Raw genomic sequence first — 14,811 nt, 5'->3', positions numbered from 1 at the left:
CTATTGACATAGGCTCTTAATGAGGCTGCAAAGATGTTTTCCTTCTCTGCCGTGCCATTTCCAATGTTTTACTTTTCCCTGGTGTTTGATTTTTTCCCCCAACGTCAGTCATTCATTTACAGCACTGCTGTTGATTTAAATGGGCTTTGGATCAGGCTCCACGTTACCATTTCCCTTCTGTTTGAATAGGGATTTTCTTTAATCCAGAAGAAGGAAATCAATAATTTGTCATGGCAAACCGATGCTCATTTGGATTCACAATCACGCGGTCGGCTTTTCTGTCATTTTCTAAAGCATTTGAGGATAACGGGAACAGACTCCTGCTGGTGATTTTTGGTTGCCTTTGTTCCCCGGACTGCTGTAAGTTGGGTGCTCGGCCGGGCCCTTTGGGGCTGGGTTCCAGCAACCCCGTGGCTGTGTGGTCGCAAGGTGGCCCTGCCTTCCCCTGCTCGCTGTGTCCCGAGCCCTCCCCAGGGGACCGAGCAAAGAATTCACTTTCTGCAGCCAAATCACCGCCGCCAGTTGCAGAAACAGCCCGGCACACACCTTGCTGGGAGCATCCCTACTCCGTCCCCTCCCTCGGAGCCGTGAAAGCAGCGGGTTATTTTCACAGCACTCCCCTCCCCTTCCACCCCCCGTCCCCGGCTGTCCCACCAAAGCCCCCCGGGCCGGTCCCTGCCTCCCTGTGCCCCCCAACCCCCCCGAGGGGCACCCCCTGCGTGCCCACCCCGTGTCCGCCCCCCCGGGGGCTTCCCCCGGGCACCTCCCCGGGCACCCTGCGCCCCGGCTCCCTTCGGGGGGCCCCCCTGAATAGGGGAGGAACGGAGGGGACTGGGGGGGATCGGGGGGGCTGTAGGGGACCGGGGGGGTTGCGGGGGACCGGGGGGGCCGGCTCGGCCCCGATTGGCAGCGCGGCGATGTCCCCTCCCGGCGGGTGCCCCCCCTCCAGCCGCCGCGGAGCCGGCAGCGCGCTCCCGCCCCCGGAGCAGCCCCCGCAGCCCGGCCGCTCCCCGCCTCCCGCTCCGCTTCGCCCCGTTCCCTCCCGGTGGGGTGGTTTGGTGTGTGTGTGTGTGTGTGGTTTTTTTTTTTTCTTTCCCCCCTTTTTCTCCCCGCTTTTTCCCCACCCCCCGGCTTTCGGCCGCTTCCCCGCCTCACCCTGCCGGCGCCCTCCCCGCGGCGCGGCGGGCTGCGGGTTAGCTGCGGGGCCATGCCGGCGGGGCCGCCGCCGCCGCTGCTGCGAGGCGCCTTCCTCCTCCTCTTCCTCCTCCTCCTCCTGCTCTTCCTCGGCTCCCCGGCCCGGGCCGCCGTCTACACCAACCATTTCTTGGTGGAGCTGCACGCCGGGGGCCAGGCGGAGGCCGAGCGGCTGGCTGCGGAGCACGGCTTCGGCGGGGTGCGCAAGGTAAAACCCCGGGGGGGGGGGCGCGGGGAGGGTGCGGAGCAGCCGGGGACCGCTCCTGGACCTGCCCGGGGGTGGCCCGGGGACAGGGAGGGGACAGAGCCCGGCCGCTCCCGGGGTCAGGGGCAGCGGTGCCGGAGCCGCTGCGACCGCTCCTCGGCAGCCGCCCGGGCTGGGAAGCCGGGGTCCCCCCCGTGCCTCCCGTTAGTTCGCTGCCCTGGGGCTCGCTGCGGGAGCAGCCCCGCCGAGCTCCCAGCCTGCGGGGCCGGGCCCCCCCCATGGAGCCTCCGGAGCCCGGCTGGAGTCGCAGCCGCCCCGAGCGCCGCCGAGAATTGGAGCTGCATCTCCATGGAGAGCTCGCGTGCGATGTAAATGGAAGATTTCTTGGGGGGTTGACACTTAAGTTTGTGAGGCTGGCGGCTTCCTTCTTATCCCTGTTGTTCTCACGGAGAAATAGGGCGTCCCCGTGCCAAAGAAGCTGCTTGGTGTCGAGCCTGATAAGCTATCGGTGCCTGCCACTAATTAACACAAGTTGGGAAACTTCAAGTGCCGGTGGAGGCTGTTTGGGCTCCCGAGGAAGCCCCAGGTAGCTGCCGTGGCAGGGAGGCTCTGCCCGGCTCCTGGGGAGCCCTGCTGCCCTGCAGACCTCTCCGTGTAGGTAGCGAGCAGAGCCCTAAATGCTTCAGGGTGCAGTCAGACCTGGGGGAGACAGGGAAAGGCCGGTGGAGTGCCCTGGTCCGGACAATTCCTGGAAGCCTTAAAGCCCAACAGCACTCGGCTGGGAGGAGCACGGAGGGAAACCAGGCTGTGTGAGCATTGCTGCTGCTGCTGCTTGTTTGGTGCTTTTTGGTGTGTGTGTGTGTGTTGGTTTTTTTTTTTTTTTGGTAGTTATGCAATGAGAGACTGCTCTGACATCTAAGGAAGCGAATGGGAATTGCGTGCTGAACTTGAATGAGTGAAATGATTTAAGCCCTTGATTTACATAGATACCTATATCTCTATCTCAAAAGCATGTGAAGTGAGACTCGCTCCCTCAGGCTGCCTTGTCTCAACTCCGCTGGGGGCTCATTAGAGAAATGGGGACAAGACTGGTGCTGCTTTGACCGCAGCCAGTTCCTGCTGCTGCTAAGATGCCTTTGTTTTGGGCTGACAGCCTTGTCCCGGTAGTGCTGGAGCTGTGCTGCTGCTGCTGCCCTTGGAAAAGGATCTGTTGTGGGGATTAGGTCTTGTTACATGAAACTTCTTAGACGTGGCTCTTTGGTCGATGCTTTTCCCTTCTTATTACCCTCTGTCAGCACTCCCTCCCTCCCTGCTATCCTGGGGATATCAGTCTGATAGGGCCTCAGGAGGAGAGGAGCGTACCTTGCTGCAGAGCTGGATTTTTTCTTACTTTTGCTAGATACTCAGAAATGATCCCGTGACCCATTCAGGGAGGAGACTGGGGTTTTGTAGGACGAAGAAGTGCTGCTTCCGGGCTGTGACAGTCCTCTCCCCTCCGCCATGCCCTCCCCAGGGCTCCTTGAGCACGTTAGGAGGCATACGGATTCCTCATGGAAATCAATCTTGGAGCTCGTCCCGGCGAGAGCTGGAGGGAAGTCCCTCGGGTGCGTGGGAGGAGAGTTCCCGCTGCCCAGTGCATGCCGTGGGGGGGCTGTTCCTGCCCTGGGTGGCTGTAGAAGCGAAGCCAAGCAGAGCTATGGCGAGATGTGCGTGAGCTGCAGGGGAGGCTGTGGCTCCCGTACCGTGCACATGCTGTCCCAAGAGGTTTCCAGCTTACATCATCCCGGTCCCTGAAAAGCTTGAAAGCCTCCCACCCCGCCCCCACGAGTGCAAGAGAAAATAGCACCCTACTATCTGCAAGGCAGCAATTTTAGGGAACGGGAAGAGTTTGCAGGGTTTGGCGCTCAGCTGGCTGTGTCAGAGCATAATCCATTAGAGCCTGATAGCAATCTGCAGGGGAAATGGGTAACGGGGCTTGGGAGGCGATAGTCGGGCATCAATAAAAGCTTGTGCCGTCTACTCCAGTGTTTCTTCAGTACTGAGGAGCCTCCTGATCTGTTTTGCTGTCATCGGGCTTGTCTGGCATCTCAGCTTACAGTCTGCAGACTCAGCTTTCATGGTGGTACCGACAGTGCGCGAAGTTGACCGTGGACACGCACGCGTATGGAAACAGAGCTGTTAGTGGCACCCTCTGGGGAAGGACCATGTGTAGACAGATACACTGCCTGTGTTTTCTGAAAATATCAGGAAACAAATTACACTGCAAGGAGAAGTGATGCTTTGCATGCTTCAACCACGCGTGCAGCTCAGGTGATACACTGAGTTATTTATCTAAAGCCAGTCCAGTTACCCATACCCATACTGGAGAAGAGCTGTAACTATTGCCATTGTTTCAGTGCAGGTACTTTCCCAGCAGGGGCACAAGGGCAGATTGAGCTCTTGTCTGGGTGGATTTAAGATGTGGATGAGAGGGATTGCTTTTGTACTTGTTACTTATCATAGGTGTGTTTTAACATGACCTCATGGGAGCCGATTGTTGAATTACACATTTTTAGTGCACGTGGCTTTGCCTGATGACAAACAAACAGCACAAGTACATATCACAGCTACTTAATAACGAGATTTCTGCAGAAATGCGAGAGGAAACGTTGCCTTGAAGATTAATATTATGAACTGCGCAATGCGCTCTCTAATTGATTTCTTGGCCGAGTTTCCTACTGTTGTTCTAAATCTGCTGTAAGATTTCAGGTGGGCTGAAATGTGGGCTTTAAATTCAGCACCTGTTGAACTGATTAAGGAGGGCTCAGTGCTCACGTAAACAGGTGTCTACATTTAGATCTACGACCCTACCGTGAGACACAGTTTCAAAAACATTGCCCAATTTTTCCTTAACCTTCCTTAAATTAATCCCCAATAGAGGCTTCTGTAGCTCTAATTGTGCTATTTGATTTTTTTAACATTTGCCATTTTTCAATCCATTTGTACGTGCCGTTAATTCTCTATATTCCTTGTGAAACAAAGAATTCCTTGTGAAACAAATACCGTGATAAAGCATGTTCTTTTGCTAACTAACACGGTTAGTCTTACCATCTTTAAGCAGTCAGGAGGCAGTCTCCTAATAGCTACATCATCTTAAATAGTGAGAAATAGGAAAGGAACAACTTAACAACTTTTTTTTTTTTTTTTCCTTCTGGCATGCTTGCCACCAGAAGACGTTTCTTAATGCAGGCTGAAAAAAAGCCACATTTTGATCTTGCCCTTGCCGTTCTTAAATCCTTTCTACCAAGGGGAGTTGGAAGAAGCATTTGGAAAGGTCTCATAACTGCAGATCAGAGTTTAGGCATCTCTTTCCCTTTCATCAGCAACACTGAGGCTGATAGTCTACAAATTGTGACCGTAGCTAAATGTTCCCCTTCTGGTAGCACTGCGGTGAAGGATTTTAAAAGGTTGTCATTCAGTGGCCTTAGATTTTACAGTGAAGACCAAACTTGGATTTCAAAACATAAGGAATCTCATGTGCCCTAAATTTTGTCTATTTTTTTTTCCTTGAGGTATTTATCACCTGGTCACCTCTCCCTCTAAATCTTGCAAAAAACAGGTAACTCTTGCTGCTTTGACTTTTCTGCTTCCCATTTTTGCTTAGGAGGCTGCTGGTTGAGGACCAAGTTTTCTGGAGCTGGCCATGAATTTCTGGATGAAAGACCAGGAGCTTGGGTGTTTTTACGTTGCATAAACACAGATTTATTGAAAGCAAGACCTAACACAAGCCAGATTTCTTGCTTTGGTAGCCCCCATCTTCTGCATCTAATGTGGAAACAGATGCTGCAGCAGTGGGGCATCCCATGCAAAGAGGCAGCTGGGAGCCCAGCCTCCCACATGGGCCCACTGGAGCCTGAGGACTCAAGGTCAAGCCTTAGACTGCAGCGTTTCCATGCACTAACACGTTTAATAATGAATTAGCTTTGTGTCTTCTGCTGGCCTAGAGGAAAAGATGTTTGTTCGCACAAAGCAGTTCTTCATTATGGCAACAGAAAAACCTTTTTAGAAACGGAAGGTACAATGTAAATTTTGTAAGGAAACCAAAAGCTTTAATTTCCTAGGAGTGTTGTGATTTTGTATAACTACGATAAGAAAAAGTAAATTTCGTGCAAATGCTAACAGTGCACCACGGAGATTCCAATAGGTCTCCTTACCATAAAGAAAATGCTCCGGTTTCCAAGGGACACTCTGAGCTGATGTGTTCAAATTAAGGGCAAAAAGCAATTAACTACTAGGAAAAGTTTGATCCTGCTGTGGTAAGGCACGCTGCTGGGAGATGATGGAAACTTCCTTTTCCAGAAAAACCCTGGCAGGCAGGAGCTGAGGAACCGTGGAGAGAGCAGCTGGGTTTGGAGGATCCTTGTGGGTTCCTCGTGTGTGGAGTGCAGGTGGCGTGTCAGTGGGCCTGGCTGTTACACCTGAGAGCAGTGCTCATGGAATTAAGTCAGAGTTATGCTGTGGCACTAGAGAGTTTGCTTCATATGTGGAAATAATGTATTCCCCTCAAATCGGTGCTTTTTTTTTTTTTTCCTGTTATTTTGCATTCTGCCTTGGATGCAGAAAGAGCCCCAGGAGCAAGCACTTCAGCTGGCTAAATAAAAAAATCCCACGTTACTTAAATGTACTTGCTTATGCATGCGAAAGCTGTAAGCTATCAACACAAAGAATGTAAAACACACACTCAAGTACATCCCCAAGCCAGTACCTGTCGAGCTCCTCCTCTAGCAGGACCCAAACCAACTCCTTGTTGGTGCTGAGCCTTCTGTATGAGGTTTAAAATAATTACCTTGTCAGCTTCTTGTAGTACTTATTCCGAGTGTAAAACAAGAAGGTCAGACTCTCCTGCTATAGATCCCTGCTGTAATTGCTCTATTACTGTTTTGAATACATGGAACAATTCTGTTCCTTGGCAAAACACGCACGTTAAACCTTACCTTTACAGATAAGTTTGTTTTGTAAAACTGAGCTACAGCTCAGTAAACACAAAGATACAAAATTGCAGCTGTTTATAAAGCTGCCTGCATTTATAATTTTATTTATTCCATATTGCCTGAACTCATTGGCAAAATTGCACATGTGGTAGAGACCCAGGAAATGTGCTGCTAGTAATTCTTTTTTCGCTTGTTTTCTTAGTGCTGCAGCCCGACTGGGGATGTGCGGTTATTTGTTTTCATTTAAATTACATTTAGCTTTGCCAGTGTCAAGGAGAAAAATAGAAAGAGAAAACATATGAAGAAGAGAGCCGTGTTTCCAGATGTTGTGATCCCAACACCAGAGCAGCGTGGTGCGTGCCAGCCTGTGGCCTAGCCCGAGCGTTGTCCCATGAAAGCTTGTCATGGTGTGCTGTGGAGGTACCGGGGCGGCTTTTGGCCACGAGATGCAGCTCAGGGTGTGAGGGCCTTATGCTGCTGAGGAGCACTGGGGCTTAAAGCTTGGATGCCAGCGGTGCCTCCTGCCCCTTCCCTGCCTCGTGGAAGGGAGAGCAGGCTCCTGCCAGAGCTGCCTGCACACCAGACCAGAGCCAGCGCATTCAGGATGGTGCAGCACCACAAGACCCAGAGACTCCTGGTGGTCCCCAGCTCATTTCCTGCAAGTCCCTGCTCCGGGGAGTAAGTAACATGGGGGAGCCACCAGCAGAGCAGCCATAAGGAGTTCTTTGTTGAAATCTCATGGCAGGAAACAGCCTGTTGCCCTCTGGTGCATCTCCTCACACCAGTGACGCTCCTTTTCCTAGTTTTGGGAAATCCCTTTAAAGTGTCACATGCAACAATGTCGGCTCCCTGTTATTTCTCTCCTTTGTGAGCCTCCATGATGGCATGAGGAGGCTTGTGCCACAAGAGTAGGTTCAGGTTTTGCACCAGGAGAGACAGATTTGGCATATGGGAAATGGATCTCTTGCTTTGGTTCCTTTGCTTTGGGTCTGCCACTTCCTTAGCTATTTCTGACCTGTGCTGTGGAATGTATAGTTGAGTTGTATTTTCATGTTACCAATAGATAAATAATGATTATCTATTGTATATGGTGTCACTGCCTGTCACTAGGCCACCCTGCTGTCAGCCTAGCATCTCCTAGTTCTGCCCAGGTAGCCCTCTTGCAGATGACTTCCAGGCTCTCTCTGGTTGCTCCATCACACGGGTATATTAACTGCCTGCATGTGTTTAACTTTAGGACCCTGTATGCTGTGGCTCTGCCTAGGACTCTACTTGATGCTGGCATTCCTCTGGGCAGGGTCTCCAGGTGTTGAGAGCAGCCTGGTGGCCATTTCTAAGAGGCGATAGGGATATCTGTTCCTATTGCCTACACCAAAGCCAAATTTGTCCCCAGCCCTGAGGCTGCAGGGCTGCACAACAAAATGATAACTGCTTTTGCAAATAGTAAGCTGTCTCGGAGGGTTGGTTTTTGGTATCAGGCCAGATCTTATTGCTGTGTGACAGCCAGAACCAGATGGTTTAGGTTACTCTGCGTGAGGTAGAGCATTTTGTTTCTAGCTTGGGTGTTCAAATCCAGATCAAATCCCTAGACCAAAATAAATAAATTGTCAATCCTCTTCCAGCTCAAAGTGCTTCCATCTGAGTACCTGCAGCATCCTTGGCATCTATTTATCATCAGGCAAATGGTCCTAGAGGCTGACTGTGCTGCTAGGCTGGGTTCTTCCAGAAAGCACTGAGGTGAACTGTGGGATTCCCATGTTTATTGCAAGTGACCTGTACCCTCATCCATCTTTAGAATGATTCCAATTAAAATTAATCTGTGTAACTCAAGTTCCAAATGCTCGTCGTGAAGCACTTCACAAGAAGTTGCAGAAATGCATGGAGAATTTATTTGGTAGATAGTTTGTTAGTGATCCCTGAGACGTGAGTGTGTTTGTGGAAAATTCTGTGAGCTGGAAATCAAGCCAAACCGATGAAAATGAGAGATAAATTCTGTCAGCTCTTATTAAAATATTATACCTAGGAAACCCTCTTGTGCAGGTCGGTCTGTAGGATGGGTGGCTAGTTTCCACAAGAGCTGCGGTGACTGACCCTGCTGTGGTGTGTGGACCTGAAGTCTACCTTGGTCGTGCAGTGTTGTCCTAGTTGTTAGAAAGCCCTGTTCATTTTTCTTTTCATTTCAACTTTTTCAAATAACTAAATGGGTCAGGTCTCTACAGGACGCTGGCTGTGCGGTGGCTATAAATATTGCCGCGAGCAGCGCAGTGCTTCCATCCATCACTGGCCTCTGGTGGGAGGAAGCCGAACTGCTCGGCTATTTGTCAGAAGGGGATTTCTCCAAGTAACCCGAAGTCGTCTGCTGTCTTGTTGCTCTTGCTGTGAATCGATGAGAGCTCTGTGTTTAACTCTTGTAAGTTCATTGGAAAAGCTAACCCTCCACCACTGAAACGGAGCTTTTATTTCAGCTCAGAGCTCCTGGGCTGTGCTTTGGGACACAGCGAGCTGCCCCAGGGAGAGCTGAATTCGGCACTGTGAGAAATTCAGTATGGCCACCTCAGGCAGTTTATCAGGCAGCATGAAGTCCAGCTAGGACATGGAGTTGCTCAAAAGGCAAACTTGACTGAGCACTGGCTGTGTTGGGCAGGTCCTCTGAGCTTGTACCTGAAAAGGGACCATCTGCACACAGGGATTATAAACTAAACTAGGTGGTGGTGGCTCTAGTTTGCTCACTCACGAAGTAAAGTGGGATGTAACGTTCTTTGTCGTGTATTATCTACCTTCTCAAACAACACTTCTGTGTAAATCTTACGTTCCTAACTACTATGTCCACAGAAAGCAAATGGAAAGAGTGACCTCAGTGTTTGCATCAAACCAGTCAGCAAAAGCGCGTTCCCAATACTCCTGACTGAACTGGGTTATTTGCTTACCTGATGAGTAAAAGGATAACATGTCAGACCTGCTTTCTCGTAGAGCATACAACTGCATTTTGAAAACCAAAGCCCAACAACTATATATTTACTTATTATTAAGTAGAGAAACTTGCACTCTATTAGAAGGGTATTCGGTATCAAACTGGGACTAAACAGGTGAATATTTTAGATGGGTAGTAAAATAAAAAAGGAGGGGGGATATAGGCTCCCCTTTCCTGATGGCAGAGGATCCTCCTTTCTGCCTGTCCATGTTTTATGAAACACAGGTGAAATTAATTGGTGTGTCTGAAATCAGCTGTACAGCTGAACACTGCCTTTGTCACTTACTGCGCAATGCCGAGCACGGCAGAAGCTTCTGCTTGAGGCTTTTAGCTACAGCCAAGACGTGGTGAATTCGCTGTAACCTTAACCAGTCCCCACAGGGACCTTGTGCTTCCCTGTGTCAATTAATTTTAGAAATGTGTGCCAATGAAATTTAGCAATTTAGAAGTTGCTCTGAGCCAGTTGTAACACAATCGTCAATTCTGAATTTGGGTGAAGTATGACAAATAGGAACCTGAACGTGTTTGCAGGTTTGAAAAAATCACTTGTTAACATCAGTGGAATGATGGTTGGGGGTCTGGACATCATCTGATGTTTGATCTTCACAGCATCTCAGCCTGTTAATTTTTATATTACCATCTAAGCCCCCAAACTTCAAATAGACTTTTCTTCTATCAGTAGTAAAACCATTCAATTTCTCATACAACTTAAATATAGTTCAGAATAAATCCCAGACAGAACAGATATGGATGTTTTTCTCTCTTCCTTCTGATGGGATTAAGACACTCAATTTCCTTCTGTAAAATCCCTTTTCTTCCCTTCTAACTGAACATATTTTATTCACATTAAATATATCATACCTCGGTAGAGAAGCCAGTATTCCAGACTCTAAAGGCTGAAACATGCTAAGTAATTAATTAAAAACCTATATTTGCCTTGCCTGACTGATGTAATAAAGAATGATAACATATCAGCACATGCTGGATTGACCACAATTTCTGCCAGCAATAAACTTCTGTCATTTGTCATTTGGCAGTAACAAACAGTAAAGAGGCTCATTGCACAGCCGGCCGAAAGGTCAGGGAGGTAGGTCCTGGGAGGAAGGGGAAGAGGTGGTGGTGCTCTTTTCCTTCCCTTCTCAACAGTACCACTAACTTCAAGGCAGGTTTGGTTCTTCCTTTATGCACCATCTAATACAGAGCTCTTGAACCCGCTGAGAGCAGCAAGTTGCAAAGTGATGACCGTGCTGTGGCATGCTGGAGCTGAGGTGAGCTGTCTCCAGCTCACAGTGGTGTAACGGGCTAATTCATATCTGACGGGGTCTTCAAACAACAGGGATTAATGACCATGACTTTCCATTAATGTAATCAAGAACTTTACAAAACCAAGGAAAACAGCAGTGCCCCCAAATTCCTGTTTTCCTTAGCTCCACTGAAAATATTTTTCTTAAAGCTTCCTTGAACTGCTATTTTCAAGCCTACTACCTTAAGTCTCTTTTTTTTAAAAAACAACAACAAAAAACAGCATGCCCTCCTGTACTTTAATGTGACAGTTTTATTTCTGATTGTTGTCCATCAGCTTCTCTCCCATAAAGCATATATTTTTCTCCAGGAATTGATTGTTTCTCTGGGAGCTGGGAGGCTTCTTCAGTGTGGTCTAACAACAGAAACCTCCCTGCAAAGCACTTTCTATCAATCGGCTACTGCTTGTCAGCCTAGCATTAAACAGACATGGAGAAAAAAGAAAAGAATAAAAGGTTTGTATAGAAAGAGCTACAAATCTTCCTTAAGTGTTGGGAAGGACTAGCATCTTTGCATTAGTGCAATTCACCTTTTCTGTGCTTTCTTGAGTCGTTCTTGTCAGTAACCAACTAATTTTGGTCTGAGCTGCTTTTATAGCACTACTTCATTAGAGTCTGACTTCATGACTTTGCTTTTAGGTGTTACATTAGCTGAGCACTTGCACACATTTGTCCTACAGACTTTGCTGCATGGACATAGATTAAAAAATAATGCTCAAGTGCTTTGCTGAAATTCAGGGTGTCTGTGAGTAGCCATGTCTTGCCCCTTCTCCATCTCTGAGATGTAAGTATCAGTAATTTTCAGCAGGGGCACACTCCATCTTAATGCTGTGTTTCACAAATAACAAACTTCTATTTCATGGTTTTATGTCAGTGATCTTAGAGCTGATCTTACACCAGGTCCCCGTGTGACAAGAGTAGTCAGTCTTTTTGGCTACGTGCTTAAAAGGACAGAGGGATGCATGGTAGATCAGGAAGGAGGCAAAACAACCTTTGCTAGTAGTGCTAATTGCTGTCAGCAGTATTGGACCAGCTTTGTTTGAAATATACCACGGTAACTTAAATTCGCAGACTGTAACTAAGTCAAGTTGTTTATTATAACGTGACTTTTCCCTAAGGCAGTTGTGCTGATGCGAAGAAGAGATTTCCATCATGTATTATTTAAAGATATTAAAATATTAACTAAATACCTGTTGCCAAAGAGGTACCTGATACGTATGTTTAGACATACCCATTAATATACGTGGACAATGGCACTTGGTGTTTTATAGTTTCAGTAGTGCTGTGCAAACATTAATGAAATGAATCCCATCAATAAATAAGATAAGTAAACAAGTACTTATTAGACCATACCATTTTACATGCAACTGAAACAAGACAATTACAGCTGTAATTGCCTGAAATTCTACAAATAATAGTAGAAACAGGGGTTGCCCAGCATCTTGGAAGCACAGATTCTCAGAGCACTGGCCGGGGCTGAGCTGCAAGGAACTGAAAACTCACGTCCTGGATGTCTTAGCACTGGCTCTGTCCTGCAGCAGATTGCCACCATGAGAAGCAACAGTGTAGAAGGAAGAAGCAAAGTAAAAGCTCGTAGATAGAATGATCTTGGTGTGAAGAATATTTGGGGTGTGAAAACTTTCACAAAATACTACTGTCTTGGTGGATGCTTTAAAAACACAGAAGAGCCTTGCAAGAATGCCAGGATATCCAGAGGCACTACACCATTGCTCCAAATAGGAGACAAGTGTGAACAGCAAAAGTTTTGTTGGCCTGTGGTCATAAAACATAGTGCCTGGACTTGCCTGAGGTGCTCCTCTTCTCACAAGACATATGAGGGCACAAGACATATGAGGGCGTAATGATTGCTAGGCCTTCATTTAAGCCTTTCCACCCAACAGTAACAATCACCAACTCCAAGTAGTGATGATCTGGATCAATCCAGACAGTGCAATGTTATTGTGTAAGCAAGAACATCCTTCTCTAAATCTGAAGAGTATCCTGCTTTAGCTGGATTCAGCAATGCACGTGTAGAATCAATAATGTGTTTTATGGTTACTGGGGAGTAACGGATAAAACTCTCTAAAATGCACAGATCCATTCACATAAGCTAGAATGACTCTTTTAAAAGCCTGAAATGGCTTGTCCAATTCGCTGATAAAACTAACAGCAAATCCCCAACCTTGTCACTGATTACTGTTGCATGCTTGTGGGATGAAGCTCTTCAGTGACAAACTTAACAGTGACATAAATACAGTAAAACATTAAGCCTCTATGAGTCATTCAATGGCAAATCAAATTCCAAGTATCACAAAGTTGAAAACAAACCAATGGGGCAGTTTCTTGCAAGCACCTGGAAGCACTATTTTTGTTAGTGTGAGAACAAAGCTAATGAGAAAATGAGAGTTGGACTTTGAACATCAGAAGCGACCTACCTGAATGCGTGTAGCTGTGTTTCTCTTATGGTCTCTGGAGCAAGAGAGAAGCTCCTGGGGCACAGCTCTGCTCAGTTAATGTGGCCACCTGAAATAGGTCAGATGAATCATGCTCTGAAAGTGCCTCTTTTTTTTTTTTTTTTCTGTGAATTGTCTGGGGAGCTCAGATGAATTCCCCATGGACATTCTGGACATGTAAGCGTAATTCCTGCCCCAAACTGGTTCAATTTCTTCTGCTTATTTCTCTGCACTTATTCATGTCCAGCTATCAGGAAGACTATTTAACCTTGTGGTTGCTGCATGCCAAAGGACTAGAGAAAAGATTTCCAAAAAAAAAAATTCCAAAGGAATATATTCTGCAGCGTTTGGATACCACACACCTGACTTTATCATGTTTCTAGAGGAAATAACACTTCAGAAACCATTGGAAACCACGATTGCTGGCTTGAAAAAGACTAAATATAACTTTTAAGCAATGTTGTCGTGTTCTTACAGGATAACCAATATCCTAAAAAACAATAACATGTCCTTGTTACCATGTGTATTACAATATTTCCATTGACTTCAGGACAAAGGAAGAACAGATCAATGTTCTCCAACCAAGTAGTCACAATCCTTTCTTATTGCTGCCTGTAGCTGTTTCCCCTGAGAGGTGGTTGGATGCACGCGAAACAGAGCTGAGAACATCTCTAAGTAACTAAGCCAGGCGTTTCTGAATTACTCTGTAGGAGAAATGTTGAACTCTGTTAATCACCTGGTTTCACAGAGATCGTCTTCTACATGAGGGATGTTTTAATAGGAGGTTTATGTTTTGGCAGTGTTGAAGCTGTGGCTAACACCTCCACGTGCCCGATTTGCCAAGATAAGCACGATTAGGCTTCATTATTACTTGGGTGGAGACGCAGGTGCAACGCGAAGTGGGCCAGGCAGCCTGAGTCACAGCATTCGGGCCTGGCCTGGTTGCTCCAGCTTCCCGAGCTGCTCAGAGCATGTGTGGATCCTTAGCTCCACCTGAGCTCCTTCGGCTGAAGCTCCTAAGTAATTACAACAAACTAATGAGAAAGTGTGAAATCCTCGCCTGGGGCCTTGGGGACACAGGGGACTGGATTGCACGTTGAGCAAGCTCTGGCACAGCTTCAGTCCTCTGTGCTGTGTTGCACTTCTCCTCCACCAACATCTGAATTAATCCTTTCTTGTTCGGGCTTTGTTCTGTGCTATTTCCATGCCTTGGGCTGCCTGTGTTTCTAGCTGGCTCTACCCTTACATGCTCCTCGTCGCTATAGTGAGTGAGTGCCTTTGACTTCAGATTGAGCTCCCATCTGTGTATTTAAAAGTAAAACGATTTCTAATGCTAATTGGGGTGAGGGAAAATGAGAGAAAGAGAGTTGAAAAATTCATATTGAATATTTATAAGCATCCTCAGTGCATTTGGTGAGACTGGGATGAAAAGGTTTCTAAAAGGTTTCTAATTTCTGCTGTGAGGCACTTTGTTGCACTTCAACTCTAACAGCAGCTGAAGGAGTGGAGCCTGTGGGGCCCACGAAGGCTCCCAACACATTTACTTGTGCCAGGTTTAGGCTGCATTTTCCGTTGGTGTAATTACTGAGCAGTAATGGGATGAAAGAGCTCACCTGTGTGGATTTATGGCCTCTTTTAAAGTCAGGAGCTGTGCTTAGGCTCAGTAGAGGAGAGATGCTTTGTGTTAGTATACTTTTTTTTAATTATTATTTAAATT

The 14,811-nt window shown here is 47.3% G+C and overlaps 1 protein-coding gene across 3 annotated transcripts in view; it reads left to right on the top strand.

The window, feature by feature from the left end:
* The first annotated feature begins 962 nt into the window (after positions 1 to 962).
* PCSK2 (proprotein convertase subtilisin/kexin type 2) overlaps positions 963 to 14,811 on the top strand; it is a 101,079-nt gene continuing 87,230 nt past the window's right edge. Inside the window, exon 1 of one of the 3 annotated variants that reach the window (XM_080587124.1) lies at positions 963 to 1,402. In XM_080587124.1, the coding sequence (XP_080443250.1) occupies positions 1,208 to 1,402 (195 nt within the window). In that variant the 5' untranslated portion in view covers positions 963 to 1,207. Of the gene's footprint in view, positions 1,403 to 14,169; positions 14,363 to 14,811 lie in introns of those variants that run through there. The other 2 variants (XM_080587122.1, XM_080587125.1) reach the window with 2 other exon arrangements.

Source organism: Anser brachyrhynchus (assembly GCF_964034855.1).
Source record: "Anser brachyrhynchus genome assembly, chromosome: 3".
NCBI lineage: Eukaryota > Metazoa > Chordata > Aves > Anseriformes > Anatidae > Anser > Anser brachyrhynchus.
This window is presented reverse-complemented; position numbering and strand designations above follow the sequence as displayed.